We start from the raw sequence: 27899 nt of genomic DNA on the forward strand, positions 1-27899 counted from the left end.
TTTTTTGAGAACTATGATATCTGAAATAAGATTATTACAAAAAGGATTTCTTTTCATCTGTTGAATGACATCATGCCTTTCTAGAAAAAGAAAAATTGCAGCCTACGGGAAAATTATAAAAATTGCTGGCTTCACTAAAGCTATTCAATTTAAGAAGGTACAATGTCTTATTTAACATTGAGCTAAAAGTGAGCGGATGTCTCCGGGCCCTAGACCAGCCTTCCTCACGCGGTCCTGGGTGGCAGGCGCTGTTTGTACATGCCCGCGATTGCCTTGGCTGCGCTGTAGATCATCTGCCGGCGTGACATGCCAGTGAAGGCCACGTGCCAGTCAGTCCGGCTGACATTTAGTAAACTTTTTTCCAAGACTTCGCCCACCGTCACCAAAAGGCCTGACCACCTCAGATTGTAGTCCTGGGGAGTTAGACTTTGAGCCTGCAGAAAAATAAAACAGATAATTACTTTTAGTACACGAAAAAAAAATCATTGGAACTCACTGTGACATTTCAAACTCTCTCAGATGACTTTTTATATAGATTATGACTAACCCGGAGAAACACAGCCATGCTGCCAACTGTATGCAATTACAAAGCTACAAAAGAATCAAAATAATTTCGCACCATCTACTTTGTTTAAAATATCCCCATTAAGCTCATTTCGTTGTATAATCCAACTCTTAAATTTAAAGACTCCATCACTAGAGGTAAGAGTTAGAGGGCTTCAGTTCCAGTTCTACACGAAGTGTCACTTCAGGTTAGTCATGAGATTAGTGCTAAAATCAGGGCCAAAGTTATCTTTTTAAGGGAATAAAACTCAAACCAGAGAGAGGAAAACTGCTTAACTTGTTCAGGCAAGAGTTCCTCAATTAATGTGTAGAAAGCATTGCTGGAAATATGATTAATATGATTCAATACATTCTCAAACAATCAAATAATATCCAATCTAGGACAATATAAACTATTGCTACATCATTTATACTTGACCTAATCTATATATATTACTACTCAAATCTACCTATGAAAGGATGAGAGAAAAATAAACTCATTGCTTGTTGTCTAAGAATGATGTGGTTTTTCTGGCTTAATGTGTTAGGTACAGGCCAGAGTGGTGTATCCATACGTAGACTGGACCTGTACAGTGATTCCCAAATATACCGTGTACTATAATCACCTGAGGAACTTTTGTGTTGCCGCAAAAGAAACAGTACAGTATTTTAAGAACTAGCTCCTGCGTAAACCTGATACAAGCAGCCCAGCATTGGGAACCCCTGCTCTACTATTTGCTTCCAAAATGCATACTATACTATCAGTATTTCACCGTGTTTCAAAGAAGAGAAGCAGGAGATAAATTACTAAAGTCCTCAGAAACATATGCAGAACTGTGCTTCTCAAAATATGACGTGTATACAAACCCCCAGAAGATTTTACTAAAATACAGAGCCTGATCTAGTAGTTCTGGGTTAGGGCTTAAGGGTCTACTTTTTTAACCAGTTCCCAGGTGACCTTTTTTTTTTTTTAAAGAGACAGGTTCTTGCCCAGGCTGGAGTGCAGTGACACAATCATGATTCACTGCAGCCTCGAACTCCCCAGACTCAAGCAAATTCTGAGCTTCACAGTGGGTGAGATTACAGGTGTGTACCACTGTTCCCAACTCATTTATTTTTCTGTAGAGATGGAGTCTTACTATGTTGTCTAAGCTGGTCTTGAACTTTTGGGCTCAAGAGAGCCCCCTGCCTCAGCCTCCCAAAGTACTAGGATTATAGGCCTGAGCCACCACACCTGGCCCAATTCATTCTTTCCTGGACCATTTCATTCTTCCCTGTCTATTTCTTTCCAATATGTGCTCCTAAAAATAAAATAAAAATTATTTTGCTATGGTCATCTAACACGGGGGTCAGCCAACTTTTTCTGAAAAGGGCCCAATTGTGAATATTTTAAGTTTTGTGGACCAGCCTACACTGAGACTACTCAATTCTGTTGCTGTAGTACAAAAGCAGCTATAAACCTTATGTAAGCAAACTGGCATGGCTGTGTTCTAATAAAACTCACTACAAAAACAAGTGGCAGGCGGATTTGTTTGTGAGCCTGTTTGCTAATCCCAGACCTGCAGCAACGTTAACACAGGCAGTGGCAGAAGCATCCTCATAATCACGAGGTTTCTAATGTTTTATCCTCAGTTCTGACGTTTGCTTCGATTTTCTGGCACATACGGTTTTCTAATCCTTATTAGCTAAAGGTGATCAGAGCGGTTATTTCTAGCCAAATGCCTTGTGTCCATCACACTGACACGTGTCCATCACCTAAGGTTTCTAATGTTGTCTTGTTACTAAAGATGAACTCAAGAGGAAAACCAAAGACAAGCGACACAGAGAAAATAAAATGTGAAATAAAGAAGACATAAAACAAGCAGAAGAGGTCATGTTTTTCCGACCTCAAAGTAGAGATCATGATCAAATAATCATAAAAACAAAGAAAAAAATAAGAAAAATAATTATTAGCCATGTAATAATGAAGTAAAAACAAGAACATGTTTCTAACAGACAATCTAACACAAATTTTTACTTTGACAATAATATTGCAAGTTTCTCTGAAGCACAATGAACCTGAAAAGAAAAAAAAAAACAAAACCAACCTGTTGTACAAATTCCAAAGGTACTGGTGTGGCCTGTGTAAATGTTTCTAGATGAATGCCATGGACGGGATCTTCAACCACCAAGCAGCCAATGTCAAACCATCTATGACACAATTATGAGTTTCAAAGTTTTTATAGGCTACATAAATTTATAATCACTAGACAAAAATGCAGTTCATATCCTAAAACTGTGTTTCAAATTAAGTAATAATGACAGTACTTTATTTGAGCTAATAATCAATGTTTCATATTTTATGACAACTTTCGCAGTCAAGACAAGGTATTTGTGAAGTTTCCGTAAAGCCAAGTTTATTTTATTTTGCAATTTTTTCTTGACTTGTATGATAATATCTATAGTAAATAACATACTAAACTATCAGACAGGGACATCCTAAAAAGCAGCGTCATTAAAATTATGACAAGGGTTTCTCAGGAAGGCAGTGACCATATGTGAGAACTCCCACCCAGGCTCGACTCAGATGGTGACCAGAGCAGACAGCCCCACTCCTTCCTTTCCTCACACTCTACACCCGTGGTGATCAGAGGAAAGTGGGCCTTCCTAAGGTAACGCGAAACTCCAGGGTTTACTTTTACTCTAGGGTCATTTTTATTTATTTATTTATTTATTTAGTAGTATTAGACATTCAGAGAGACAGTACCAAATATTCAAACCAAAAAGAAAAAGGATACTAAAGCGCTCATGACTGAGATAATAGGATAAGCAGATGAGAATTTTAAAGTGCTAGGACTCATATATTCAAGGGAACAGAAGTAAAGTCCAAAGAGGCGGTGCCTGCGGCTCAAAGTAGTAGGGCGCCGTCTCCGTATGTCAGACGTGGCAGGTTCAAACCCAGCCCCAGCCAAAAACTGCAAAAAAAAAAAAAAGTCCCAAGAGAGGAATAGGTACAGATATTTAGTAGATAAATTGAACCAATACAAAAAATGGTAAAATTGAACATATGAGTTTAACAGCAGGCTGGACACAGCAGAAGGCAGGATTAATGAACCTGGAGACAGGTGAACGGAAAATGTCCAAACTGAAGAACAGAGAGAGAAACAGAATTGGGGGGGGGGGGACTGACACTGTGGGAAATGTAAGATGTCCAGGCCTGGAAGACTTTTTTTTTTGCATATTAAAGACACCAAGTGTGAGGGACATTATTATACAAAACTGAATAAACCAAAAAGTAAAAAAAAAAAAGAAAAAACACAATGTGATTACAAAAGAAAGTCTATTTCAACAAAGGGAAATTATTTTCATATAAATCAATTCAACAAATAAAAAAATCTTCCCATAAAAAAATCATCTATTAAAAATATAGAGCTCTCAAAAATAATGACTCAGGCTGTCTAGAGGCTTAAACTAAATACATGAGAAATGGTGCTCGGCAGAAACTCAAACCCAGTAGCCGCCGTCAGGCCCTCCTTCTTGCCCATCCCTCCCACTGTTCTGAATCACTGTGAATGACTGTGTTCCTATGTGTGGTCAATCATATCCAGTCAATAAATCACAGTATCATCTTATATTTAGTGCTATAATATTACCATCTCTTATTTATTTATAATTAAAGGAGAGAAACAAGAATAGACACATCAGCTACCCTACACAGAACACACAGCTAGTTAAGTGATACAGCCTGCATCGGAAAATACTTTCCTCTGGTTATAAAATAGAAGACATGTTTTGATAGGCTTCATGTGAGCCCTCAGACCTAACTGTACTTGGATTCTCAGAGACACAGTAAACGTCTTACTTGTCAGGTAGTAATTCGGCAATGAAGTTTTCTACCGACACAGCTGTCTGTTTTTCATGAATCACTCCGGTTCTACGCAAGCTATCTATCCGTTCCTGGGCACCCTGAACAACAAAGCAGAGGGGAGAAGCCGTTTCAAACTATTTAATGTTAAACACACTAACTTATCCGAGTAATACATGCATACATTTACACACAAACCCATACTCACTGTAATGTCCAAATAATGAAAAGTAAACAAAGCAGAACATGGTAAAGCACAATCACGCTTCCTCAGGATGAAGAGCAGGGGGTACACCTTCCAAATTACTCCCTATGCAGTACTATGTTGGCTGCTATTGTAAAATGTATTACTTTTATATCACTTTCTAATACAAGAAAATTATGCATTTTATAATGCTGATCTGGCAAGAGGCCATCTTACTGAATAAAAATCTTTTATCAGTCTTAGTGTTTTATAGTTGATTCTTGAATTCACGTAGGCAATAATATTGATAATAAACGCTTTTCTCTTTGTTCTGATACCTTTCAAATATACTTGTCCCAAAATGACTGGTTTTTAAAATAAAAAGCTGCAAAATGTATTAAAAAGCTTATTCGAGTTATCATTCATTCCATTCATGAAGCAAAACTGAGGGGCTGAGAACACTGTACATATAACTCAAAACCATGAATTAAATATGTATTTCATAGTAGAAAACTAAACGCTGGGTTACTAAGGACAAGGTTGCTGTTTGTTACTTTTATCTGAATCATTTCATAAGCAGTGATCATGAATGACAGGATGAGCATATATGCAAAAGTCAAGATAAAAAATCTTTCTATTTCTGAACAAAACTAGCCATGGATAATACACCTAGTTTTACTAAGGCTGGGAGAACCAAAAAGAACATATGAGATTAAGCAGTCAGTTATCATGTAAACGAAAATCAAAAAGGCTAGGACACTTCTAGAGCAAACTGAATTCGTTTCAGGGGACAGGTAATACAGGGAGAGAATGTGACGACTGTAACCAGAACAGTAAGAATATTTAGGACAATGTAGGATACCGGCCTGTCAAGGGGAAGGATGGAGGATGAGGATTTAAACTGCGACATTAAGACACTGTATATCTGTGCTCACTCTTCTATTTCTAGTGCCTAGTACAGTGTTCAATCTAACAGGTTTTCAGTAAGACCTTACTACATAAAAAACTGAACAAAGAAAAAAACAAAAAGCTTCTGAAGGCCTACGTAGTGAATGTGAAGAATACAAATAGTGTAAATAGGGCATCACAAATCTAACAATAAAGAGGCAGCTGTTGATTTTGAAGGAAATAACAAGGAAGAACTTAATTCTTTATACTGGATATTGTAAATTTGCCTAATTCCCTCCTTCCAGGAGGTAGCTATGTCTAAATTTTCATTTTGAAAAAACGTCAATAAATGTTAATTCCCTAGAACTATTAGATTAGTGCGATGTTTAGAGATTAGTCTTTGAAGGTGATATCTTAGCTATGTACTACCTTAAAATAGTCCTAGATTTTATGCTTCCAGAAAACAGAGACTAAATTTTTTTCCTTTTTTACTATCCTATAATACAGGGCTTTGTAACTTACAGGATTCGTGAAATATTTAGTTAAAATTAACCAGTACCCATGAGAGAAAGGATAATGAGCTAGACAGACAAGTTTAATTCTTTTTTGATAAACAAAATCTAGAAGAAAATTAAAAGGGGGTTATATCTGGCCTCTCTTTTCCTCTGACCACTGCACTGATTAAATATAACCTCTTTTACATTTACAAATACAGACATATTAACGTTAGTCCCTACCAATGAGAATGAAATTTTATTACCTGTATTTACCAATGCAGGAGATCAAGAATTAGGCAGAGGAGAGGCCATACGATAATCGCTTCAGAACTGAAGTACAATCCATGAAGGCTCTCACAGCTTACACTCTAACAGCTTATACTAAGCAACTTGGACTGATTTATTTACTTAAATAATTTCATATATTTAAAAGACAAGTATAGTTCAGAAAATCCATTCACTTCAAATAAAATCTAATAGGCTCAGCGCCCGTAACTCAGTAGTTGGGGCACCAGCCACATGCACAGGGGCCAGTGGGTTCAAACCCAGCCCAGGTCTGCTAAACAACAATGACAACAACAACAAAATAGCCGGGTGTTGAGGTAGGTACCTGTAGGCCCAGCTACCTGAGAGGCTGAGTTAAGAGATTTGCTCAAGCCCAAGAGTTTGAGGTTGCTGGGAGCTGTGATGCCACAGCTCTCTACCGCGGGAGACATAGTGAGACTCTGTCTCAAAAAATAAATAAATTAAATAAAATAAAGCAAAATCCAATAGTGAAAAAAAAGGGTCTGAAATGTTTTATTCTAAGATTCCACCTTATTTTCCTTCTCATTAGCTCCCTCTACTGTTTCTGGGAAAAACAATGAAAAGCTGACAAATACAGAAGTAACTTTGCTAAATCTAAATCTAAAACGGATTTTAGTTTTGACTTTGTAGAAAAAATTGTAGCAAAAGAGCTCATATATTGAACTGTGAAGGGCAAAAACCATTAGCAAAAAAAAAAATGTCAAATACTAATTAAAACAGCAAGATAAATTGAACTACCAATAACATAAAAAAAAAAAAGGCTTTTCTTGAAGGAAAAATCCCCACCAGCCTTTCAAGCCTAATACCAATAGATTTTAAATATCTTCTTAGTAATGATACTCAATGTAACAAAAAAAGGCCCATGTTTCAAAAGCTGTAATGAAGAAAGAAGCTTGCCATGAAGTCAGTTACATAAATTCATTTCCATTTGTACTGCTAACATTTTGTAAATTCTTTCCCTTTCTTCCTAATTAACATACACACCTTCTTAAATCCTTCACATATCTTCCCCCTTTCCTCATGTCCCCGATGACAAACTCACACTTCAGGACTCGGTCATGACATTTCTGAATAACTAAAACCTCTTATCCATAAACTGTCACTCTAGCTGCCAGTGTTTTCGCCATCTTTGCCCAAATTTTTACCTTGAAACCTAAATCCTTAAATTCTAATCATCTAATACTACATATGAAAATTTCAATTTTTAACCGCTCAGATTTAAATATCCTTTATTAGAGAATTAAATTCTTTTGCTATCCTTTTAGAAAAGTAATACCGTTATCAGCCTCCATATCACATACATATAATATATAGAAAGCCCTTGCTTTACTGTCTAGTTTCAGTGACATGCACTCACCCATTTTCTTTGTTCAATAACCTATTTCTATGTTAGGATTTTCTTCAGGTTACCCTCTGAAATGAAATTGTGAAATGTAATTCCTTCCCAGATCTATAAACTTTTTCCAACTTCCAAACACATTCATGAAAACTTGAAAGTCCAACCTCCATCACACTTCTTCTAGTCTTTCAAGTAAAAATCACTCACATAGATGCTTATAGTTTACCTTATGTATAACTAGATTATTGCATGATTATTGTTTTCTGTTTTTTGTTGTTGTTGTTGGCCAGGGCTGGGTTTGAACCTGCCACCTCTGGCATATGGGACCCGCACCCTACCCTTTTGAGCCACAGGTGCTGCCCATGATTATTGTTTTTACGTATTTGTTTTACAACTAGATTGTTGTGCCTGTTTCTGTTTAATTACATCTTCACAAACCCACACACTCATGGGCACACTCTTTTGATTCTGTTTCAAGACTAGACTGATCTCAACCCCTACAGTCATCAGTTTTTCTCTATTTTATAAAGACCAAACCCCAACTACCATGGAAAGCCTTACTGAACAAGTGCACTGCGACTCAAGTTTAAGGGAAACCCACCAGAAAGCAGAAATGCTCCAAAGTGCATGTGCTTTTGGTAGTGTTGCTCTGCTTAAGAACAGACCCTTAGGAAAAGTCAAAAGGCAGGAAGCGTGTCATTTCATTCAGATTATATATAATATCCTACATTTAGATATAGCATAACTGTTGCCTGACAGCCCCCAGGTCAGAAAACTGATTTTAGGGATGGTATGTGTCTTAAAAATGACTTTAAAGTGCTAAATATAATTTTAAAAAGGACCTCAACTTATGCAACATTATCTAATAGAATTAAAAATAATCTAGTGTTCCTGGGCATGGTAGCTTACACCTATAATCCCAGCAACTTGGAAGGAAGGCTGAAGTGGACGGACATGAGAGCAGAAATTTGAGAATAGCCTGGACAACACTGCAAGGCCCTATCTGTTTTAAAAAAAGAAAAAAAGAAAGAAAGAAAGAAAAACTAACACCTGACTTGGCAGCAAGTGCCTGTCGTCTCAGCTACTCAGGAGATTGAGGCAAGAAGATCCCCCGAGCCCAGGAGTTCAAGGCTACTGTAAGCTCTGATTGTGCCACTGTACTCTAGTGCAGGAACAGTGCGAGATCCCATCTCTATATAAACAAAAAAGACAGAGCAAGATCCCATCTCTATATAAACAAAAAAGACAGAGCAAGATCCCATCTCTATATAAAAAACAGACCTCGTGTTAACGTGAGTTTATGTTTGGTGACTAATTATAGCCAATGCCACAGACTTTTCCACCAATGCAACATGCTATGCAGTTACCTCATCCTGAGTGAATATAGGCACGGTGTCCGTGTGCCCGGCTCAAAGGATGCCTTCAATAATGTAAGCTATCAGAAGCTCCTTTGATACAATAACAGAATGTCATAAATGAGAATAAACGTAAATACAGTTGATCCTTATTATCGGTGGATTCCCTGACTATGAATCTGACTACTAAAATTTTATTAGTAACTTCAAAATCAGACATGCACAGACCTATGAGAAATTGAGTTGCCTGATGCACATTCCCCAGTTGAGAGTGAACAGGGGAGCACTCTCTTGTTCTGTGGGCATAAGGTAAATAAGCATCTCTGTTGAGGTTAACTTAGTGCCACTTTTTTGCATTTTTGTGCTTGTTTGAAATGACCCCCAAGTATAGCACTGAGGTGCTGTCTATGGTTCTTAAGGACAAATGTGATGTCCCTTACGGAGAAAATATGAGTGTGTTAAATAAGCGTCATTCAAACACGAGTTATATTGTGCTATAAGGTTGTGACAGTCCAACGCTAATGAATCTAAAGAGTGCACACATGTGCCTGTGTGGGTTTATAAAGATGTAATTACACAGAAACAGACACAAAACAAAGTTATGTATTTATAGACTCTGAAAATGTTGTGACCAGAGGCGCACAGGGACCTAACCTTGTATCTCCCCTGGGAGCAATGGTTCAGTATTCATTAATCCAGTGTCTGCAGCAGCCTTACAGAACACAGCTACAGTGAAAAATGGTAACTGTCTGTCTTGCCAACAAGATTTGCTGATGGATTCGGAGGAGATAACAAGAGAAGTTAGGGAAGATTCCAAGATTCCTTGCCTGAGAAGACAGAAGGATAGAACTATCAGTTAAGATGGAGAAGACTGGGAGGAGGGCAGGTTTAGAGAAAAGAAAAGCAGTTTAGTTCTAGACATATTAAGTCTAGTAATACTCAAGTAAAGTTATCAACAAGGCAACCTTTATATAAATCAGGAGTTGACAAGAGTCTCAGGTGAGATACAACTCTGGAACTGTAGCAGAGATGGCACTTAAAGCCATGGGTGGTGTGAGAGTACCAAGGGAGTGGATGGACGGAGAAGGTGACCATTAGGAGGAGGGGAGGAGAGGAGAAACCAGCAAGGAAAGCACAGAAGGAATATGCAGTCAGGGACGGAAGAAAAGCCAAAAGTGAGGAAACCCAGGCGTGAAGTGGAAAAGGCTTTAAGGAAGGGAATGATCAACTGTTCGGCAGACCCCCCGGGTAAAGGGCTCAACTGCAACTTGAACTTAACCTTAGAACTGAAAACAAGGTAATCTAAAAATGGGTACACTCATATTATTTTGAGGGGGGGGGAAGCCACTGGTAAGTCCGATAAGATAAAGAGCAGAGTGATTCTGGAGCACTCTCGATGGAGCAGAGGGGGAGCCTGCCTGTGCGGGGTTAAGAGAACCCAGAGAGAAGAACTGGAGAAGAATCATGGCAACTCTTTGGAATTCTGCTGCAAAAGGAAGCAAAATGAAGAGGTGGGTCCTGGGGGAGGGAAGTCAAAAACGTGTTGGGGTTTCCTGCAATTTATGTTTTTAGGGTGGGAGAGATGTCTGCATGCCAGTGAACTGTTCTTTTGTTCCCGCATGATGTGTTGGTAACACTACCACAGAGAGCAAAAAAAAGTGTGGGAAGAGGGCAGAATTCCTAGAACTTCAACATTCTAATACTATTAATGGTGATAGTAAAAAGCTCAAAGGATTCAAGAGACATTATAATTTCAGCAATCTGAAGGTTAATGCTGGATTGTAGTAAGAGGATCTTTGTAAGACTACACTTGTGCTCTCTTCCTCTCTTCTCTTGTCTGCTTTCTTCCCTCCCATAATAACTGAAATCAATCCATCTTAGATTTCCTCAGACTACAAGTCCACTGTATCTTCATAAGACTACAGAGTTGTCGAACTCAAAGCAAAGCTGACCATTACATTGGTATATAAAAAACCTAATAGCTCCACAGAGACTACAGGAATATTATCAAAATTATGAAAAAATTAACTGCCAGTTTCCATACTCTGAAGAAAGGGTTCTGCTACTCACTTTTAATCCAGCCGCATAGCCCACTGGCTGTGGGGCTATATTGGACTGTCCAGCTTCGCCTACAACCACAGCTAAACCAAAGACCTCCTGGAAGGCATCTCGGATGGCAGCGACTTTTACTTCTTTATTTGAGGTCACTACAATATCCAATTCACCTCCAGATTCTACAAAGGGCAAAAGAAAATTTCAATTCCAAATTAAAATAATGAAATTCTCCTAATTACTATCCTATCAAGTGCCAACATTTTATTAATGTCAGTATTACCTACCTCATAAAACTACCCATACAGATCACCACCATTTTTATATGTTTGCAACTGAGGCTGACCATCTCGCCCCAGGTCACAGCTACTAAGCACTAACCTCGGGACTCAAAGCTCGTTCTGCCACACTGAAATCCTCTTTCTCACCACCATTTCATACAGCCAGACACATTTTCACCTTCTCCTCTAACAGCATGCTATTCCAACAAATGCTCAGCCCCAAACTACTAATTTTTCCTGAATTTTAAAAATGGGAATTTAATGCATTATCTGAGTGAGTCTTACATGCAAGCAGAATATGGACACACCACTCTCTAATGGTTCTGAGGATCCCACCTGCCACACTGACAGCGTGATTTTCTCTCTTCTATGAAATGCTACTGCGGAATATATTAGTAGCTCTCCCTGAAAATTAGTCTGCAGACAAATGACTCTGGGAGACACTGCACATCATACTTCTTTCTTGGAAATCCATTATGCACATTAACATTTCAAGGACTATGAGAAACCCAAAGGTTAAAAATCATGACTAATCTAGTACTTTCCATACTTAACCCGTTCATGAAGTACTTTCTTGGCATCTAATAACGGCTCCTACAAAGCATTCCCTAGATATCAATTTGGGAAATAATGATATACCAGATACAAAAACAGCCTGTCTACTAAATCATTCTATTCATTTATAGCCAAGTATCATTTTCTCATTAGTTTAAACGCTGAATAAACTCATTTATTGTATTTTTAAAGTTATAAATCAAAACGGTTTTTCTGCTGTTGGTTGGTTAGGAAGAACATTCATTATACACAAGCTTCGAACACATGTGACACCAGTTTCCAGTCCCTCAGCTATGGAGCAATCATAAAAAGTAAATATGTAGTTTGTGAAGTTACACATTTGGGACACTATACACAGAAAATGCAAATGAAGACTCTCGGTGATAATAACTTCTCACAGAGGCCAATGGAAGTTACCAAATAAACAAGTACTACCGTAAATATGCTGTTTGTTTAGAAAACAGTTTAAATGTTGGGATCATTGAGTTTTTTTCACTGTAGATCACAAAAAGATACTTATTTATAAATTATATATGGACTCCCACCCTAATCTAATATGCAAGCAAATATGAAAACGAATCTAACATACGTAAAACTGAAATTTTAAAAGGTTAAGACTGATATGAAATAAAAATATTTTCAAACATCTAAAAGTTATCAATTTTATAAACCTAGGCACTATTATTTCTAGACAGAACAATTTGACCATAAACATTCCATTACTTTTCTTACCCTAACGTTTTGTGATATAGGTAATTCAAAACCCCGTTCTAAGCACAGCCTGTCTTGCTACGCGGCTTTCATGGCTGTCACTGATAAGAGAGATTTCCCACGAACGCTGTTTGTAACAGATTTCACCACGGGAACAAGGCTGTTTTCCCTGCGAAATATCTCATGGAACAAGTGAAGTTACTTTCCAGGTATCTTCTTTCCTATCATGGATTCCAGTCTCCTCATTAACATCTTCACTGAGAATTTAAAGATGTTAATGAGAATTTCAGAAGTTACTAGAACCCAAAAGCAAAATGGGTCACACCCGAGAGAAGAATATACTTCTCGTATTTTTCTCCTCCACGTGAGACATATCTTGACCCCAGCTAAGTAATATTCCATTAAGCTTCAGCCCAAACAGGCTTTTCAGTTCGTGAAGGGTAGTCCTGCCCTTAACAGTAAGGAAGAACCAATGAGGAATCCGAAAGTCAAACTGTGTTAAAATCCGTAACTAATAGTTCTTGTGCCTTCTTGATATAAATTGCTCATCAAGTGAGTTCTAGAATACATGCATAAAAATCCTGGTAGTTTTACTTTGAGTTTGTTAAATCAGAATGGTGTTGCTTTTGCTGTCAGTAAGATGCCTGCTTTTTCACACTCAGTTTTATTACTTTTTAACAGTGACTGATTATGTTATTACTAGTTAGGATATTTGCTAGTAATAAAACTTTCATTTCTGTATCTTTCTTCCCCTTTGGTCTTACACCTTTTTGCTGACGTCACAGAGACCACTGGTTTGAGAAACTAACCACCCTGAGTCCTGCCTTTACCATTTACTAGCTGCACTACCTTGGGGAAGTCACTGAGATTGTTTCTCTGTAGAAAATATCTGCTGCCTCATGGAGCTTGCTATAAAGATAAAAGAGCAGCTTTCACAGTGTGACACAGCACACCCATTACAACAGCAAGAGCTCCAGAAACATTAATTCCTTTCTGTCCTGCATCCAAAATATGTACATATGAAGAAAAGAATATTATGCTGATTATAAATACATGAAATCGATATGTATGGTAGTCCAGATCCCTCAATTATAATACAAAGAATAATTCAAGAAAGGGAAAGTGGCTAAGTATAAAAAATTAAACATGTCTTCAGTCTAGCTCTGTCAAACTGTGTGATTTAAGATAATAACTTACATCTCTCTGAACCCAACCTTCCTAACCCAAAACTTGAGGAAACCACCTCCCCTGCTGAGCTCTTATGAGAATCAGTGTGTGGCAAAAGTATTCAATCAATGGCACTTAGTCACTGCTATGTCTTAGCCTTTGACAATCACTAGACAGTAAATGACCAACATAGTCAGAACTTATGAAAGCTAACTGGCTTTTTACTGCCACAAAAAATTTCTGTTCAGGTATCTGCTATACAATTCTGCCTCATAAATTTTTATCTGTAAGATTATTAATAACTGACCACTGAGCCTGGCGGTATTTTTTACATATTGGATATTACATGTAAACAGCAGACAGCATCTCTACATTAACTGTCTGAAAGATTCTTGATTATAAAGGGTCAAAGGTAGTTAAAAGAGCTTTTCCAACAAAACTAGTAATCAGATATTATTAACAACTAGGTTAACTTTCTCCAAAAATAATGTTTGTGAGTTAAGCATAAACATATTTAGTGAAAACAGAAAACTAGAGAAATGTCAAAACCAAGTACAAAGAATCACTTCAAATGTCAGCAGTGAATAAAGAAAACTTATATAAAGCAATGCTAACCTATATGTAAAACTAAAGTCAGTTGAAAAAGAATTCATAGTTTTTACTCCTCTGAAGTTCATTCTGAAGAGTTTTAAAAATTTATTTAATGATAACTAAGAAAAAGATCAATTAATAACATTAAAAACTAAGTTTGACAATGAACTTAATGGAAGCATATAACAGGAATTTCCACCGATAACATTGTCAGTGGAAATGAACTGAGAATTATACTTAGTGGCTGTCATTAACACGCACTTTTAGACACTACGGCAGATACTGGTCTAACTTATGTACATACTGATATAGGGAGCCATGCCAGGGTCCAGCGTTGTGATCATGCTTTCTACTGAATGTTTTGTCTTGTCAAGCACAGATTTCACCATAGGATTCCCAGCTACACCCTGCAGAAAACAAATTGATGTATAAATACTTACCCTAGGCATAGAATACCATGATGTTCAGGATTGAGATCGCAGACCACAACTTTTGTAAAATATAAGAAAAACAAGGTCCCGACAATGTCTAATCACTACTAAGTTTCTAAATGATACCCTCAGTTTCTCTTCCTAGGGCATCACAGACCCAGAGCAGTGTGCAAACCAGCAGCAGTCTATAGACCAGATCTGGAGGAGCACCCACCTGGAAAGTATGATACCTCGTGTATATGTACATTATGTGTGTGTATATGTGTATTAAAAATGAGCTTGTATGTGTTAATATGCAGTTATTTCAGTTATGAATATACAATGCTTCATTTCTATTTATTTACTTATATAAAACATTACACAAGCTTGTCCCTCGGGTTCTCAAAGACAACAATCAGATGTCTCAATAAGCCTATGCTTTGTTCCCTAATTAAAAAAAATATAAAAAGAGCACACCTCATATCTGCTAATAGAAATAACTCTTGAGCCAGGTGACATCACTCACTACTGAATCCTAGCACTCTGGGAGGCTGACCTGAGAAGACTGCTTGAGGCCAGGAGTTTGAGACTAGCCTGAGCCAGAGTGATACCTTGTCTCTACAAAAATTAGAAAAATTTAGCTGGGCATAGTGGCACATGCCTATAGTCCCAGCTACTCAGCAGGCTGAAGCAGGAGAATCACCTGAACAGGAGTTTGAGGTTGCAATGAGCTCTGATGATCCCACTGCATTTTTGCTAGAGTTTGAGGTTGCAGTGAGCTGTGATGATCCCACTGCATTTTGGCTGGAGTTTGAGGTTGCAGTGAGCTGTGATGATCCCACTACATTTTTGCTGGAGTTTGAGGTTGCAGTGAGCTGTGATGATCCCACTACATTTTTGCCGGAGTTTGAGGTTACAGTGAGCTGTGCATGAGTTTGAAGTTATAGTGAGCTGTGATGATCCCACTGCATTTTTGCCAGAGTTTGAGGTTACAGTGAGCTGTGCATGAGTTTGAGGTTGCAGTGAGCTGTGATGATCCCACTGCATTTTTGCCGGAGTCTGAGGTTACAGTGAGCTGTGCATGAGTTTGAGGTTGCAGTGAGCTGTGATGATCCCACTGCATTCTAGCTGGGATGACAAAGTAAGACTCTTGTCTCATTGTCTCAGAAGAAAAAAAAAAGAAAGAAAGAAAAGAAAGCCATGATTTCTGAAAATTTAAGAACTTCTGTGTCAAAAGGCATATAATAAAATTAAAATGTAAACTAAAAATGAAGAAAAACTACAACATATGATTGTACATACTTACCTTATTAAAAGCTGTTATGAATACATTAAAAGAAGAAAATCATCCCACTTTAAAACCGGGCAAAGAACATAAAGAGAGATTCACAAAAGGAAAATACAAGGAACTGAAAATAGCATGAAAAACGTTCCAATTGTCAAGGGAAAAAAAATATTAAAATGACAGATACTTTCCTATTAAATCAGACAATATTATATTTCAAATAATTAACCATACTGACAAGGGAAAAAATGCTTTAATGGTGTATTTTGATATAACCTCCCTGGAGAACAATACTGTCAATCATTTTTAAAAGGTTCACTCCAGTGTTCCTCAGGAGTCATCGTGATGAGGGACGCCCATAAAGGTTTACACAAGTGCTCATCTGAGATTTACTGATAAGAATACAATTAGGAGACAGCTGCTGTGTAACACAGTGACGACAGCTAATAATGATGTGTTCTACTCTAGAAAATTGCTAAGGATTTGAAGTTTTCTCACGGCAAAAAACAGTTACGTATGTGAGGAATGCACCTCTGCTAATTTGCTCATTTTAGCCATTCCAGAACGCATACATATTTCAAACTATCATGTTGCACAGAATAAATATACCCACTTTTTGGTCAATTAAAACAAATGAATTAATTTAAAAAAATTACAATTAGAAGATGTCAACAGCAGATTAGTGGAATAAAACACGGAAACAAAAGCAGTAGCATGTATGGGAATCAGCCATACACAGCGCCAAAACACACTTGTGAAGAGGATTTTATGACTGGAAGAGGTTAACGATATATGCTAAGTAGAGACAAACAGAAAACACAAAATAGTTATCTACACGTCACAACCCCAATTGGATTTTTATTAAAGGAATATAGACACATCTATAGACGGTCTATGCACAGATACGCACAGACGAAAGACTGAGAGCAACTACAGAAAACTGCTCACAAAACATAAGAGGGTTTTTATTTGCCTCTTATGCCATTTTGTATTTTCAGAATTTTCTCTAGGAAGCACCTGTGAGTTTTATAATAAGAAAACTAAACGTAATTCCTAAAGTAAATTACTTCTTACCCTAATAAAGCCCCAGATTCCACCAGCGGAGGCTTCATCTGGACCTCTACTAATCCGAGGATCTTCCTGCTCCTCGGGGAACGTAATGGCAGATGTGGTCCCAGTCCCTTGTGCCAGAGATGTCAAACCAGCTTGCTGAGTAATGGGAGGTGGTAAAATACCTAGTCAATGGCAAAAATTTTAATATGTGTAATTTAATCTATATATTTTCCCATAAAAAGAAAACACAACATATGAAGTGAGTAGCTTGAACTATATGCTCGGGTATTTTGAGATTGAGTTACAAATGCAAAGAATAACCCAAACCCTTATAAAAGGCAAACAAAACAATTCCAAAAGAGAAATTTATTTCCCTTGGCATAGGATTACACCAAACAGACTGAAAACGGACCAAAAAGATTTATCAAGAAGTTTCAGGTCTGTCCTACTTCAATGTAGACAGTCCCAATTCCAGTCTCTTCAGTCCACAAAAATAAATGAACACCTAAGCCCCTCACACAGAAGTATAAAATGATTACTACACATATCCACACACTTCATTTAATTCAAAAAAATTCACATATATGTAGACGTGGGTATTAATACTTATCCCGTGAAATATATTTTACTTGTAAAGGTATTTTACTTTGCTTTGTAGATAAGCAAAGTTAGATAACAAAAAATCACAAGAAAGTTGCTTCTTTCCCTAAAATGGTAGAGAGAGTAGGAAACGGGTAGTAAATAACAAAGATGAAATTCTGATAAATGGTTTGCAACAACCATTCCAGAGAAGCAAAAATGAAGATGCAACTGACTTAGAGAAGGAAATGACCCAAATCACCAATTTTGGCACACATGAGCTTTTATTTGGTTCTGAATTTTATCTGGTTCTAAATTCCCAGAAGACGATTCCCTGGACCAGTCAGGCTTGATAACTTTTTATGTAATGTTTTAAAAGACTTCTAGACTTTACCTTGTCCTTTCTCTATAAATGGACATTAGGATAAAATGTTGGAATTTTTTCTGATATCCCACATACTAATCATACACTAAGTCCTGGGTCGTATAAAAACCATACACTGTTATACTAGCTTTATTTTAATAATTAAAATGTCAAAAACATGACACTAGGTAACTCCAGAAATCAAAGAAACCAGTTAAAAATAGAACACTAATGCAGAGAAACTGGAACCCCCACATATTGCTGGTAAGAAGATACAAGGGTACACCTGCTTTGGAAAATAGTTCGGCAAGGAATTACCCTGTCAGTTGGTAATTCCATGCATAGGTATATACCCAAGAGAAATAAAAATATGTCCATATAAAAACTTGAATACAAACATTCATATCATAACAACATTATCTCAATAGACAAAAAAAGGAAACAACCCAACTTCAACTGATGAATAAACAAACTGTGATATATCCATCATTCAAATATTATGCAGCCATGAAAAGGAATGGAGAACCAAAACCCATTATAACATGGGTGAATCTTGAAGTATTATTCTAAATGAAAGATGCTAGTCATAAAAGACTACGTATTTTACATCTCAATAAAACTATTATTTTTTAAAAAAAATAAAACATTACTTATACCTGTGTATTTCAAAGTATTTAAAAAAGAGAGAATTACCTGCTCCCGAAGGTGCAGAAAACGACGGCATCAGAGGTGTCTGGGGAGCTCTTCCTGCGTGTCCCCTTGTAATGTCATAATTTGAACCGACAGAAAATCCTGATATAGGAGGACCGGAAGGTGGCGCAGATAAAAGGACACTTGGGGCAGAAGTCGAAGGTGGGAAGTGTAACAATGGAGGATTGCTGAGCGCAGCTGCGGTCGGTGGAGAAACAGGAGGCGCTCCGGACGTCACGAGGGGTGCGACAGAAGGAACTGGTGCGGGAGGTGCAAAAGGTAAGGGTCCCCCAGGAGGGAGGGACGGCTGAGGAGTGGAATACGCCTGTGGCGGCAAGGACTCCACGGAGGACACGTTGGGAGAAGAAACAGAAGTGGTTGCAGCTAGAAAAAAGTGAAGGGAACAAATACACAAAATTACACGTTTATTTAGTCTTCACAATTTCTCAGTACTTTCTTCTTATGAAATTTGTAACTTCACAGAGCATATCCCAAGAATTACTTTAAAATGTCTGATTTTAAAAACACAGCAAATATAAATGAGGGCCAATGAGTTTCAAATCCCATGAGTAAAAGCAGCAGATACGTGAAATTAACTGCGGCATTATTCATCTTTGCTCTCTGCTTTGGTCTGGTAGGTTTTCTTCAAAAAACAGAAAGTCATTTTTTACACCCCAGTTTGGTCATAAAATCCTATACACTGAAGACTCAAAAACGTGAATCACCAGAAAGACAGAACATCAGACACAGCTAACGCACACTTTTTAGGATATTTTTACCATTGTAGAGAAATTTGGCTTATCGTTATTTTAAATATAAAGTGTGAAAGTCTACCTAAAGCAAAACAGGGATATTTTTTCCCACTTTAAATATATACAAAAAATACCATTTCTATTATTTAAATTAAAAGGTTATTTCCCTTTATCCTGAAAAAGATTAGAGAAGTTTAAATATATGCCTTCTTTTCTCGACTGACTGAGAAGAGAGAAAAGCGTCTTCACTATTCTCAGAAGTGTGAGCTGTGAGACTGCACGCACCTAGCGGCAGGGGCGTGGAGGACATGGCGGCAGCGGCCAGGCCTGCGAGGTTTGGTGGAGGAGTCCCAGGGGGTGTTGTCTCTATTCCACTCTCTTCCATCATTTTTCTTCAATTATGGTATACTGTAAAGATATAAAAACGTACTATTATTACACAGTAATCAAAAGTGCATTTTTAAAGCTTGTATAGTTAGAGAAAAATTAAAAGAAAAATCAAAAGGCAGATGTTTGCCTTTACTATTTATAATGCAACTTATTTTCTTCAGACGAAGGACCTGTCAAAATTCCTAAGACAACAGTCTGAGAATATTCAATACCAAACAATCTGACATTTCCCTGTAATACGTTATAATCAGGAATTTTGTGTTAACCACATAACTAATGATCTATGTTTTATACAAATTTCAAATAGTCAACTAGTAATTTAATAAATGCAATATTTACATCCAGATTTCAGTCACTACTACATTTAAAATTAAAACAAGAGTAAAATCTCCATAGCTGATGGGGTCCCTATATTGACCACCTCCTTAAGTTGCCCTAATTTTCATAGACTGGACGTGCACCACATGTACATATCAATACAGCAGGCCTAGTTCCTTCTGTTGACCATCTGTATGTTGACCAACTTGTTATAATCCTTGAGCAATCAGCTTACAGATGTTTTACTGTATTTAATGTATTTTTTGAAACTCTATCTCTTCTCTTATAAAGCAATTTTGTGAATTATTATTAAAATTTAAAGAAATTAATATGTGTTTAACTTGATAAATGCATTAACTCTCAATTTCCCTAGTTCATATTCTGAAGCATGTCCAGTAACAGGTGAATTACCTCTTAGGCTTTAAAAATGTTAACTAATAGTAAAAATGTCACTAGACATCAGAGTCCTAACAGATGACAATGAATTATATAAATAAAGAAAACTTTCTCAAAAGTTACAAATTTCCAAGGTGCTTTCCACCTTAAGCATAAAACCAACTTCTAACTATGCCAAATTTGTTTCCAGTGATTTTACTCATTTAATAATCACTCGGTGCAGGTCAACTGCCTGCCAAGCACCATACTGGTACCTCTGAAAATACAACAGTTAGCAAAAACAAACAGGATATTCATACTCTAGTACAGAATATACAGAAAATAGCCAATATACAGAAAATTATAGCCTGAATTATGTGCTCTGAGGGTAAGATCATACCTCTGTTTGACAGGAATATGATTTTGAGTTGGATGGAGGCCAGGTGGGACACAGTTCCAAAGAACAGAAAGAGATGCTGAGATTTGCTGAGTAAGAACTTAAGTAGGCAAGGAAAAGGGGAAAAGAAGGCAGATAACAGAGAAAAATGAATATGCAGCAGTTATAAAGGTCCCGTAAGGCAGAGGAAATAAGACACATTCAAGAACATACCTGGGACAAGGAACAGAAAAGGAGACTGAGAACTAGAGGGACAGGAAGAAGCCTAGACGGTGTGAGGTCTTTCAAGCCACCCTAAGGAACTGAGTGTTTTAAGAACAGAATATCATTGTACGGTATTCATCAGAAAGTAAAAAATTTGTATTTTACTTAACTTTCCTGAAGAAATTTTAGCTTCAAAAGAAGATGCAAAAATAGTAGAGTTCTTGACTACCTCAAATCCAGTTTTTCCCAGTCACAGCATCTACGTAACCACAGTAAGATGGTCAAACCCATGAAATTGATGAGTTTTTTAAGAACGAAATATCACTGTAGGGTATTCATCAGAAAGAACCATATTTGTATTTTATTTAACTTTTCTGAAGAAATTTTAGCTTCACGAGAGGACGCAAAAATAGTAGAGTTCTTAAGTATCTCAAATCCAGTTTTTCTCAGTCACAGCATCTACATAACCACAGTAAGATGATCAAAGCCATGCAATTGACAATCATATGCACAAACTTGGATAACCATGACTAAGAAGGTACAGAACTAATACCCCCTCCAAAGAAACTCTCTCAGGCTACTCCTTTGTCACCCTGTCACTGGCCATTTATTCCATGAATGATACATAAACCGATTCATATACCAGTAACCTTTCAAATTGGCTTTTTTCAAATGTAGCATAAAGCTCTTTATGAGATCTCTTTATGAGATCTACCCAAGTTGTTTCATGTAGCAATAGCTGGATTTATTGCTGAATACTATTCCATTATATATAAGTAGCACAGTTTACCCATTTACCCCTACATTTAGCCTGATTCTAGTTTCTTAGCAATTTTTATTTTGAAAAGATTCTTTGACCAAAGTATGCAGACTGGACCATCAGACAGAGCAGAAGCACAGAGAAAACCAAGGAAGATACAGCAGTTCAAATCAGAGGTAGTAACAACCTAACCGAGTGATTCATGCTTATGCCCCCCCCCCCAGGGGTCACCTGGCAATGTCTATAAAGATATTTTTGGATGGCACACCAACAGGGTACTACTGGCATCTAGTAGGCAGAGGCTTGGGCCACCACTAAGAGTCCTTCAACACAACTCTACACCCAAGAATTAACTGATCCCAAATGTTAGTTAATGGTGCCAAAGCTGACAAACTCTGACCCAGATTAAGATGATGGGAGGAGAGAGAGAGAAGAGTAGACCAATTCAAGAAATGTTTAGGTAGTAAAACTGGACATGGAGGTGGGGAAAGGGAGAGGCATGACTTGTACAGTTAGAAGGATGGCAGTGCCATGCACTGAGAGAGAGCACTGCTAGAAGTCAGGGTGTTTGTTTGATGTTGTCTTCTGGGGGGTATATGGAGCAGATCATAAAGTGTTCAGTCTTTCACATACTAACTTTAAGTTCTTTGAAACGCCTAAGTAGAGACGTTGACTTACTCTGGAGCTTAGAAACCACAAACGTGCATGTCATCAGTGTACTGGTAGTCCGCAGTGGTTCTCAACCTTCCTAATGCCGCAACGTATTTTCATTGTTAAAAAGGGGTGGCAACCCACAGGTTGAGAACCGCTGCTCTAAAGTCATGTTTTGAGATGAGAGCCTCTAACAAGAGAATGCCAAGAGAAAAGAGAGCATGTCTTAACCCTTGCTTTAATCAAGTAGAAGACAAGCTTACACAGGACGAGCGGTGAGGAGAAAGATATTAAGAAAACTGGGACACTGTGGTGTCCAAAAGCCAAAGAGAGCTTCAGGTAAGAATAGGCAACTGTATTAAATGCTGCAGAGAAGCCACATAAGGTACAATTTGAAAAGTTCAATGGATTTGCCAAACCAGAGATGAACTCAGTGAGAGCAGGTTCTACAGGAGTGGGGACAGAAGTCTGAATTGGACTGAAAACTAGGTGAAATTAATATGCGTAAAACTTCCAGTAGGTTTGGCTGTGGATGTAGAGGAAGATCTACAACACTAAGTAGAGGACAGGGCTCCCAGGAGGCTAAATCCTTTGATTCAGTACCTATACATCAAAGGTAGACAACAGAAATGCCCCTGCGAGGATCCCGTCACCCCCACCAAAGCCACCTCTTTCATCACCTTATTTTTTGGTGAGTTATTCTTCTTCTGACCACTCTCTTATCCTTAAAATGGCTAATAAAAATCATGAAGAGAATCCCTAACATTAACAAATGTGTTGGCAAAGGAACTTTGCCATAATAATGACATACGACTTTGCCATAACTTTGTACAGTGAATACAAAGCCGTAACATGAAATAAATGATCGTATCAATTTCTCTCCATTTTTAAAAGCTTTATTATTTGAGAATCGGGGTAATGACAATATTGGGGTAAATTTTGTATGCATAAACATAAAACCTTTTACTAAAAAAACCAATTATAAAACATTACTGTTGCATCAATTTGTAATGGTTTTAGGACTTAAAACTGCAGCACAAAAAGTAATATTAATGTATCAACATTTTTTAAAAAGTGATGGAAATGACTGGGAAAATTAAGAATTTAGCCTCTGGCCAAGCCCTGCTCTTCTAATCTAATTTGCTTGTGCTTTGGTTTTTCTCTGTTTTGTTTTTTTGTTTTGTTTTCTTTTCTTTTTTTTTAAGTGGATGGCTACTTATAAGGACGTATGAAAAGAAATGGAATAGTGCAGTTGTGCTAAGCTTTAAAGCATTAAAAGTCATTACTGTAAGTCATGTACCGGTGCCACGCGACTGCCTCTACTATTAGAGGTGAGCACTCGCTAGAGCCCAGTCTGAGTTTTCTTTCTGCATTCTCAGCTCCAATCCCAAAATAAAATTCCATAAATGTTCGCGAAGTTAAAGAGTGGCTGCACAGGCGAAAGACTGGAATGCCAAAATGTGTCATGATCGCATAAATATACATGTTGTCCCTCAAAATAACTACTGTGAATGACAAAAACTCCATTGGATATAAATTCTGCCAACCCAGGAAAGGAGCTATCCGGCAAATCTGCCTGAAGCAGGTCCCAGAGACGGAACAAAGAGACCAGAGAGTGCAAAAGCCCTCTGGAGCGACGCTAAGTACCCCTTGAGAGGACCTCAGGGAAAATTAGCTCTCCACGGGCCGACCGGTTTTGGTGACTCTCGAGTCTCCAGGGCCTCCAAAGCCTTCCCCCCAGCTCTGCCACGTCTTCAGGCCAGACTGGGCCGGGCTAAGGTCCGCAGGCCTTTGCCACCAGCCTCTCTCCCTGGGCCAGCGAACTGGAAGCGTGGGACTAGATGGTCGGGGGCTCCTAGCCTCGGTCGCTGGACCAGAGCAAAGTGCCGGGGTGAGACCACCGGACCGCACCCACCTTGCAATACACCGTGGGGACTGTTCGTCTTGCGATGCACACCCTGTCTGCTGGACCTCCCGTGCACCCACAGGGCCTCGCCCGGACTGTGCGACTAGCGGACTCGGGAACCAGCCCTGCACCCCGCCGCCCCAGCTGGCCCGCCCACCTCCCAGACTGCGCCCCGTGGGGTCCGGCTTCGGCACCAGCATGCCATGCCACCACCCTCATGCACCCGCGTCGCTGCCAGGCGGACGCTCACCTGGAGTACCCGGAGAGTGCCTGCGCAGTAGGTGAAAAGTAGGGGACAAGGAGGTCAGGGCTTAGAACTACAGTTGGCTCGGAAGAGACAAGGAAGATGCAGTAAAGAGCTCACCTCCGCGATTCCCCGCCTCCAAGATGGCCACCAGCGGCGCATGCCCCAGCGGCTGCCACGTCGCCGCGCGCCGCCCCGCCCCGTACTTGGCTCCGCCCCGCCCCGCCCCGCGCATCGCCCCGCCCACTCGTGGCAACTCAGCCCGGAGTACTTTGGTCCAAGGATCCTCCTGTCTGCCTGGACTTGGCTCTGTCCCTCTCCTCCGGAAGCATTCTCCTTTAGGGCTGGCCTCCTTTTCACTCCGCAGTGGTTACACGTGAGAGTGGCCCTTGTTAGTAGGTATAGTGCACTTACTCCTGTGCCTCAGCCGCCCACGGGATGGAGATGAGTCGGCCAAGTTCCAGTTCCCAACTCCAGCAAGGACCTCCTCGCCCCAGATGCAGGAGACTTATCCGGTATATTTTCAGAGATTTCCATGTAACACTGGTTTGCATCAGGAGAGAGGAATTGGGGACCACGGGATGGGGAGAGAAGGGTAGTGGTTACTCTACTGATTTTTCCCCCCAAGAGCATGTGTTACACATTTTTTATTGAAAAACTGTAGACAGGTTATCAACTTTTTAATCCTTATCTACTGCATCTAAAGAAGTACTAGAAACATTAGATGTTTAATAATGTACAACGAATAAGTCAGTGAATTAAATAAGTAAACAAATGGAGTGCAATGGAGGAAAATAAGGAATTTGGAATTAGAGGTCCTGGTTTGGGTCTGCGACTACCCTAATGCCAACTGTGCAGCATACCCTGTGCAGGTTCCTTAGTCTCCAAAAGTCTCCCTATTTCCATCTGTAATAGCAGGACTCATCACCACTAAGGAAGGACTCAGGCAAGTAACAGAGTTAAATTAAATAGGGTAGGTAAAACCTTTTAAACTGCTTAGTATTAAATGCATAAAAATTGTTTTTGTTCTCAAACTTCCTTCAGAAAGCTATTAATAGTTCTTGAACATTAAAAATTTCTTGAACTTGACAGTTGTAAACATTATAAGATATGTCACTAAAAGTTAATAACTTTTTTTTTTTTGAGACAGGGTCTTAACTCTGTCACCCTCAGTAGAGTGCTGTGGCATCACAACTCACAGCAACCTCAAAGTCTTGGACTCAAGCAATTCTCTTGCCTCAGCCTCCCAAGTAGCTGGGACTACAGGTGCCCACCACAACACTGGGGTTTGAACCCACCAGCCCTGGTGCACATGGCCAGTGCTCTAACCACTGAGCTGGGGACGCTAAGCTGAAAGTTAGTAACTCTTTAACAATATCTTGATTTCAGATCTCACTTGGCAACTACAATGGGTTGTTTTCTTTGGTGGTGACTCTGATCCTATTTACTGGGAATGTGTGTAGGTGGCCAACCAGGTTATTCTCCAGAAAGTTGTGTTTGGGGTGGTGCTGAAAATAGATACCATCTTCATCCTTTCTGAGCAACACCCTTAATAGCTACAAGTTATATTGGTTTATTCATTCAGCAGACATTTATTAGTGACTGCAGTATTAAGCATGGGCACTGGAACGCAGACACAAACAAGCCAGATAAGGTCTTGACACTGTAGACAGCTTTCTTTCTAATAGGAGAGAGAGGCTATGAACAGGAAAATAAAAAGTAAGTACTGTCAGGAAAAGTAAAAGAGTGATGTGATTTATAGATAGTAATTGGAACAGGTCACTTCAAGTAGAATGAACAGGCCAAGTCTTCTCTGAAAAGGTGGGACATGAACAAGATCTTTAAGGGAGCAGGCCTGTGGTTACCTGAACAGAAGAAAGAACATGCTAAGACTCCAGGAGGGAGTAAGCTTGGCACACGTGTGCAGAAAAGCAAGGAAGCCCAGACTGTGAGCATGGTAAGAAGTGAGGACAGAGAGAGAGCAGGGGCCAGACCTATCCAGCCTATAAAGCCTTTGGGTTACATTCTGAGAGAAATGGGAAGCTCATAGAGGGTATTGAGCAAAGAAGGGACAAGATTTGACTTCAGTTTTAAGCCATGCTCTGATTGCTGTGTGCTGCAGGGCGTGCAAGCGCTGAGAAGGGATGGCCAGTAATGAGCTGATGGCAGCTTCCTGTTGCTAAGGGAAGTGGAAGTGGTGTAGAGACTGGATGTGTTTTGAGATTGACCCTGTCATAATTTACTGATGGGCTGGACCTGGGCTGTGTTAGTTTCCTAAGGCTGCTATAACAAGTTCCCACAACTAGTTAGCTGAAAACAGCAGAATTTTGATCCTTTACAAATCTGGAAGCTGAATTCTGAAATCAGGGCGTCAGCAAGGCCTCTCCAATAGCTCAAGGGAAGAGCTTGCCTGCCCTGCCCCTGCCAGCTTCTGATGGCTGCAGCTGTTCTTTGACTTGTGCCAGGATAATGGCTCCAGCCTCTCCCTCTGTCTTCACACGGGCTTCTCCCCCATGCTCTGTGTCTCACATCTCCCTCTGCCTTTCTCATATAAGTGTATTTCTCATTCCATTTAGAGCCCACCCAAAACTCAGAATGATCTCATGTGGAGATTTTGTTGTTGTTGTTGTTGTTGTTGTTGTTGTTGTTGTTGCAGTTTTTGGCCAGGGCTGGGTTTGAACCCTCCACCTCCCATATATGGGGCCGGCACTCTACTCCTTGAGCCACAGGCGCCGTCCCTCATGTGGAGATATTTGAGGCTTTTACAGAGATCCTACCGCCACCATGCAGGAACCTATGACGTGGACAGTGAGAGGCAGGAATCAAGGAGACAAGCAAGAGCACAGGATGGGCTGTGGAGGTGTCAACCCTGACCTACATTTACTGTATTTTATGTTTTACTTGCCACCTTTCATTTGAACTTCCAAAGAATATTGTGTGGCACGTTATTATTCCAGCATTAGAAATATGAAAACCATGGCCTAGAGAATTGTGTGTAGAGCTGGAACTGGAACCCAGAATTCGTAGGCTGCTCCCCAACTGCTTGCCTCCTAAGAATATGCGTTCCTAGGTGGCAGGCCATGAGGAGAATCAATAGAAAACTATAACCTAGTGGCAGAACCAAGAACTTATTAGTTTGGTTTTAAGTCATTGCTAACAACTCATCAGTTTTTCCTTATAACAAGTCTCTCCATAATAGGGTTTCTAC

The 27899-nt window shown here is 39.1% G+C and overlaps 1 protein-coding gene across 3 annotated transcripts; it reads right to left on the minus strand.

The window, feature by feature from the left end:
• On the minus strand, window positions 1-24828 carry PRRC1 (proline rich coiled-coil 1). 3 transcript variants are annotated; one of them, XM_023516496.1, is made up of 10 exons: window positions 24698-24815; window positions 21360-21389; window positions 19732-19854; window positions 18698-19078; window positions 17083-17243; window positions 14618-14720; window positions 11027-11190; window positions 4385-4488; window positions 2631-2733; window positions 1-434 (listed from the first exon to the last, which is right to left on the minus strand). In XM_023516496.1, exons 3-10 carry the CDS (start codon window positions 19832-19834, stop codon window positions 225-227), a joined length of 1329 nt encoding a protein of 442 aa, XP_023372264.1. In that variant the 5' UTR covers window positions 19835-19854; window positions 21360-21389; window positions 24698-24815; the 3' UTR covers window positions 1-224. The 3 variants fall into 3 exon arrangements, with proteins under 3 accessions (XP_023372264.1, XP_023372268.1, XP_003782275.1); XM_023516500.1 differs by lacking the exon at window positions 21360-21389 and having other exon boundaries at window positions 24812-24828; XM_003782227.3 differs by lacking the exon at window positions 21360-21389.
• Between the last annotated feature and the right edge of the window lie 3071 nt (window positions 24829-27899).

The sequence above is a fragment of the Otolemur garnettii genome, unplaced genomic scaffold, assembly GCF_000181295.1.
Source record: "Otolemur garnettii isolate 467f Iridium unplaced genomic scaffold, OtoGar3 scaffold00003, whole genome shotgun sequence".
NCBI lineage: Eukaryota > Metazoa > Chordata > Mammalia > Primates > Galagidae > Otolemur > Otolemur garnettii.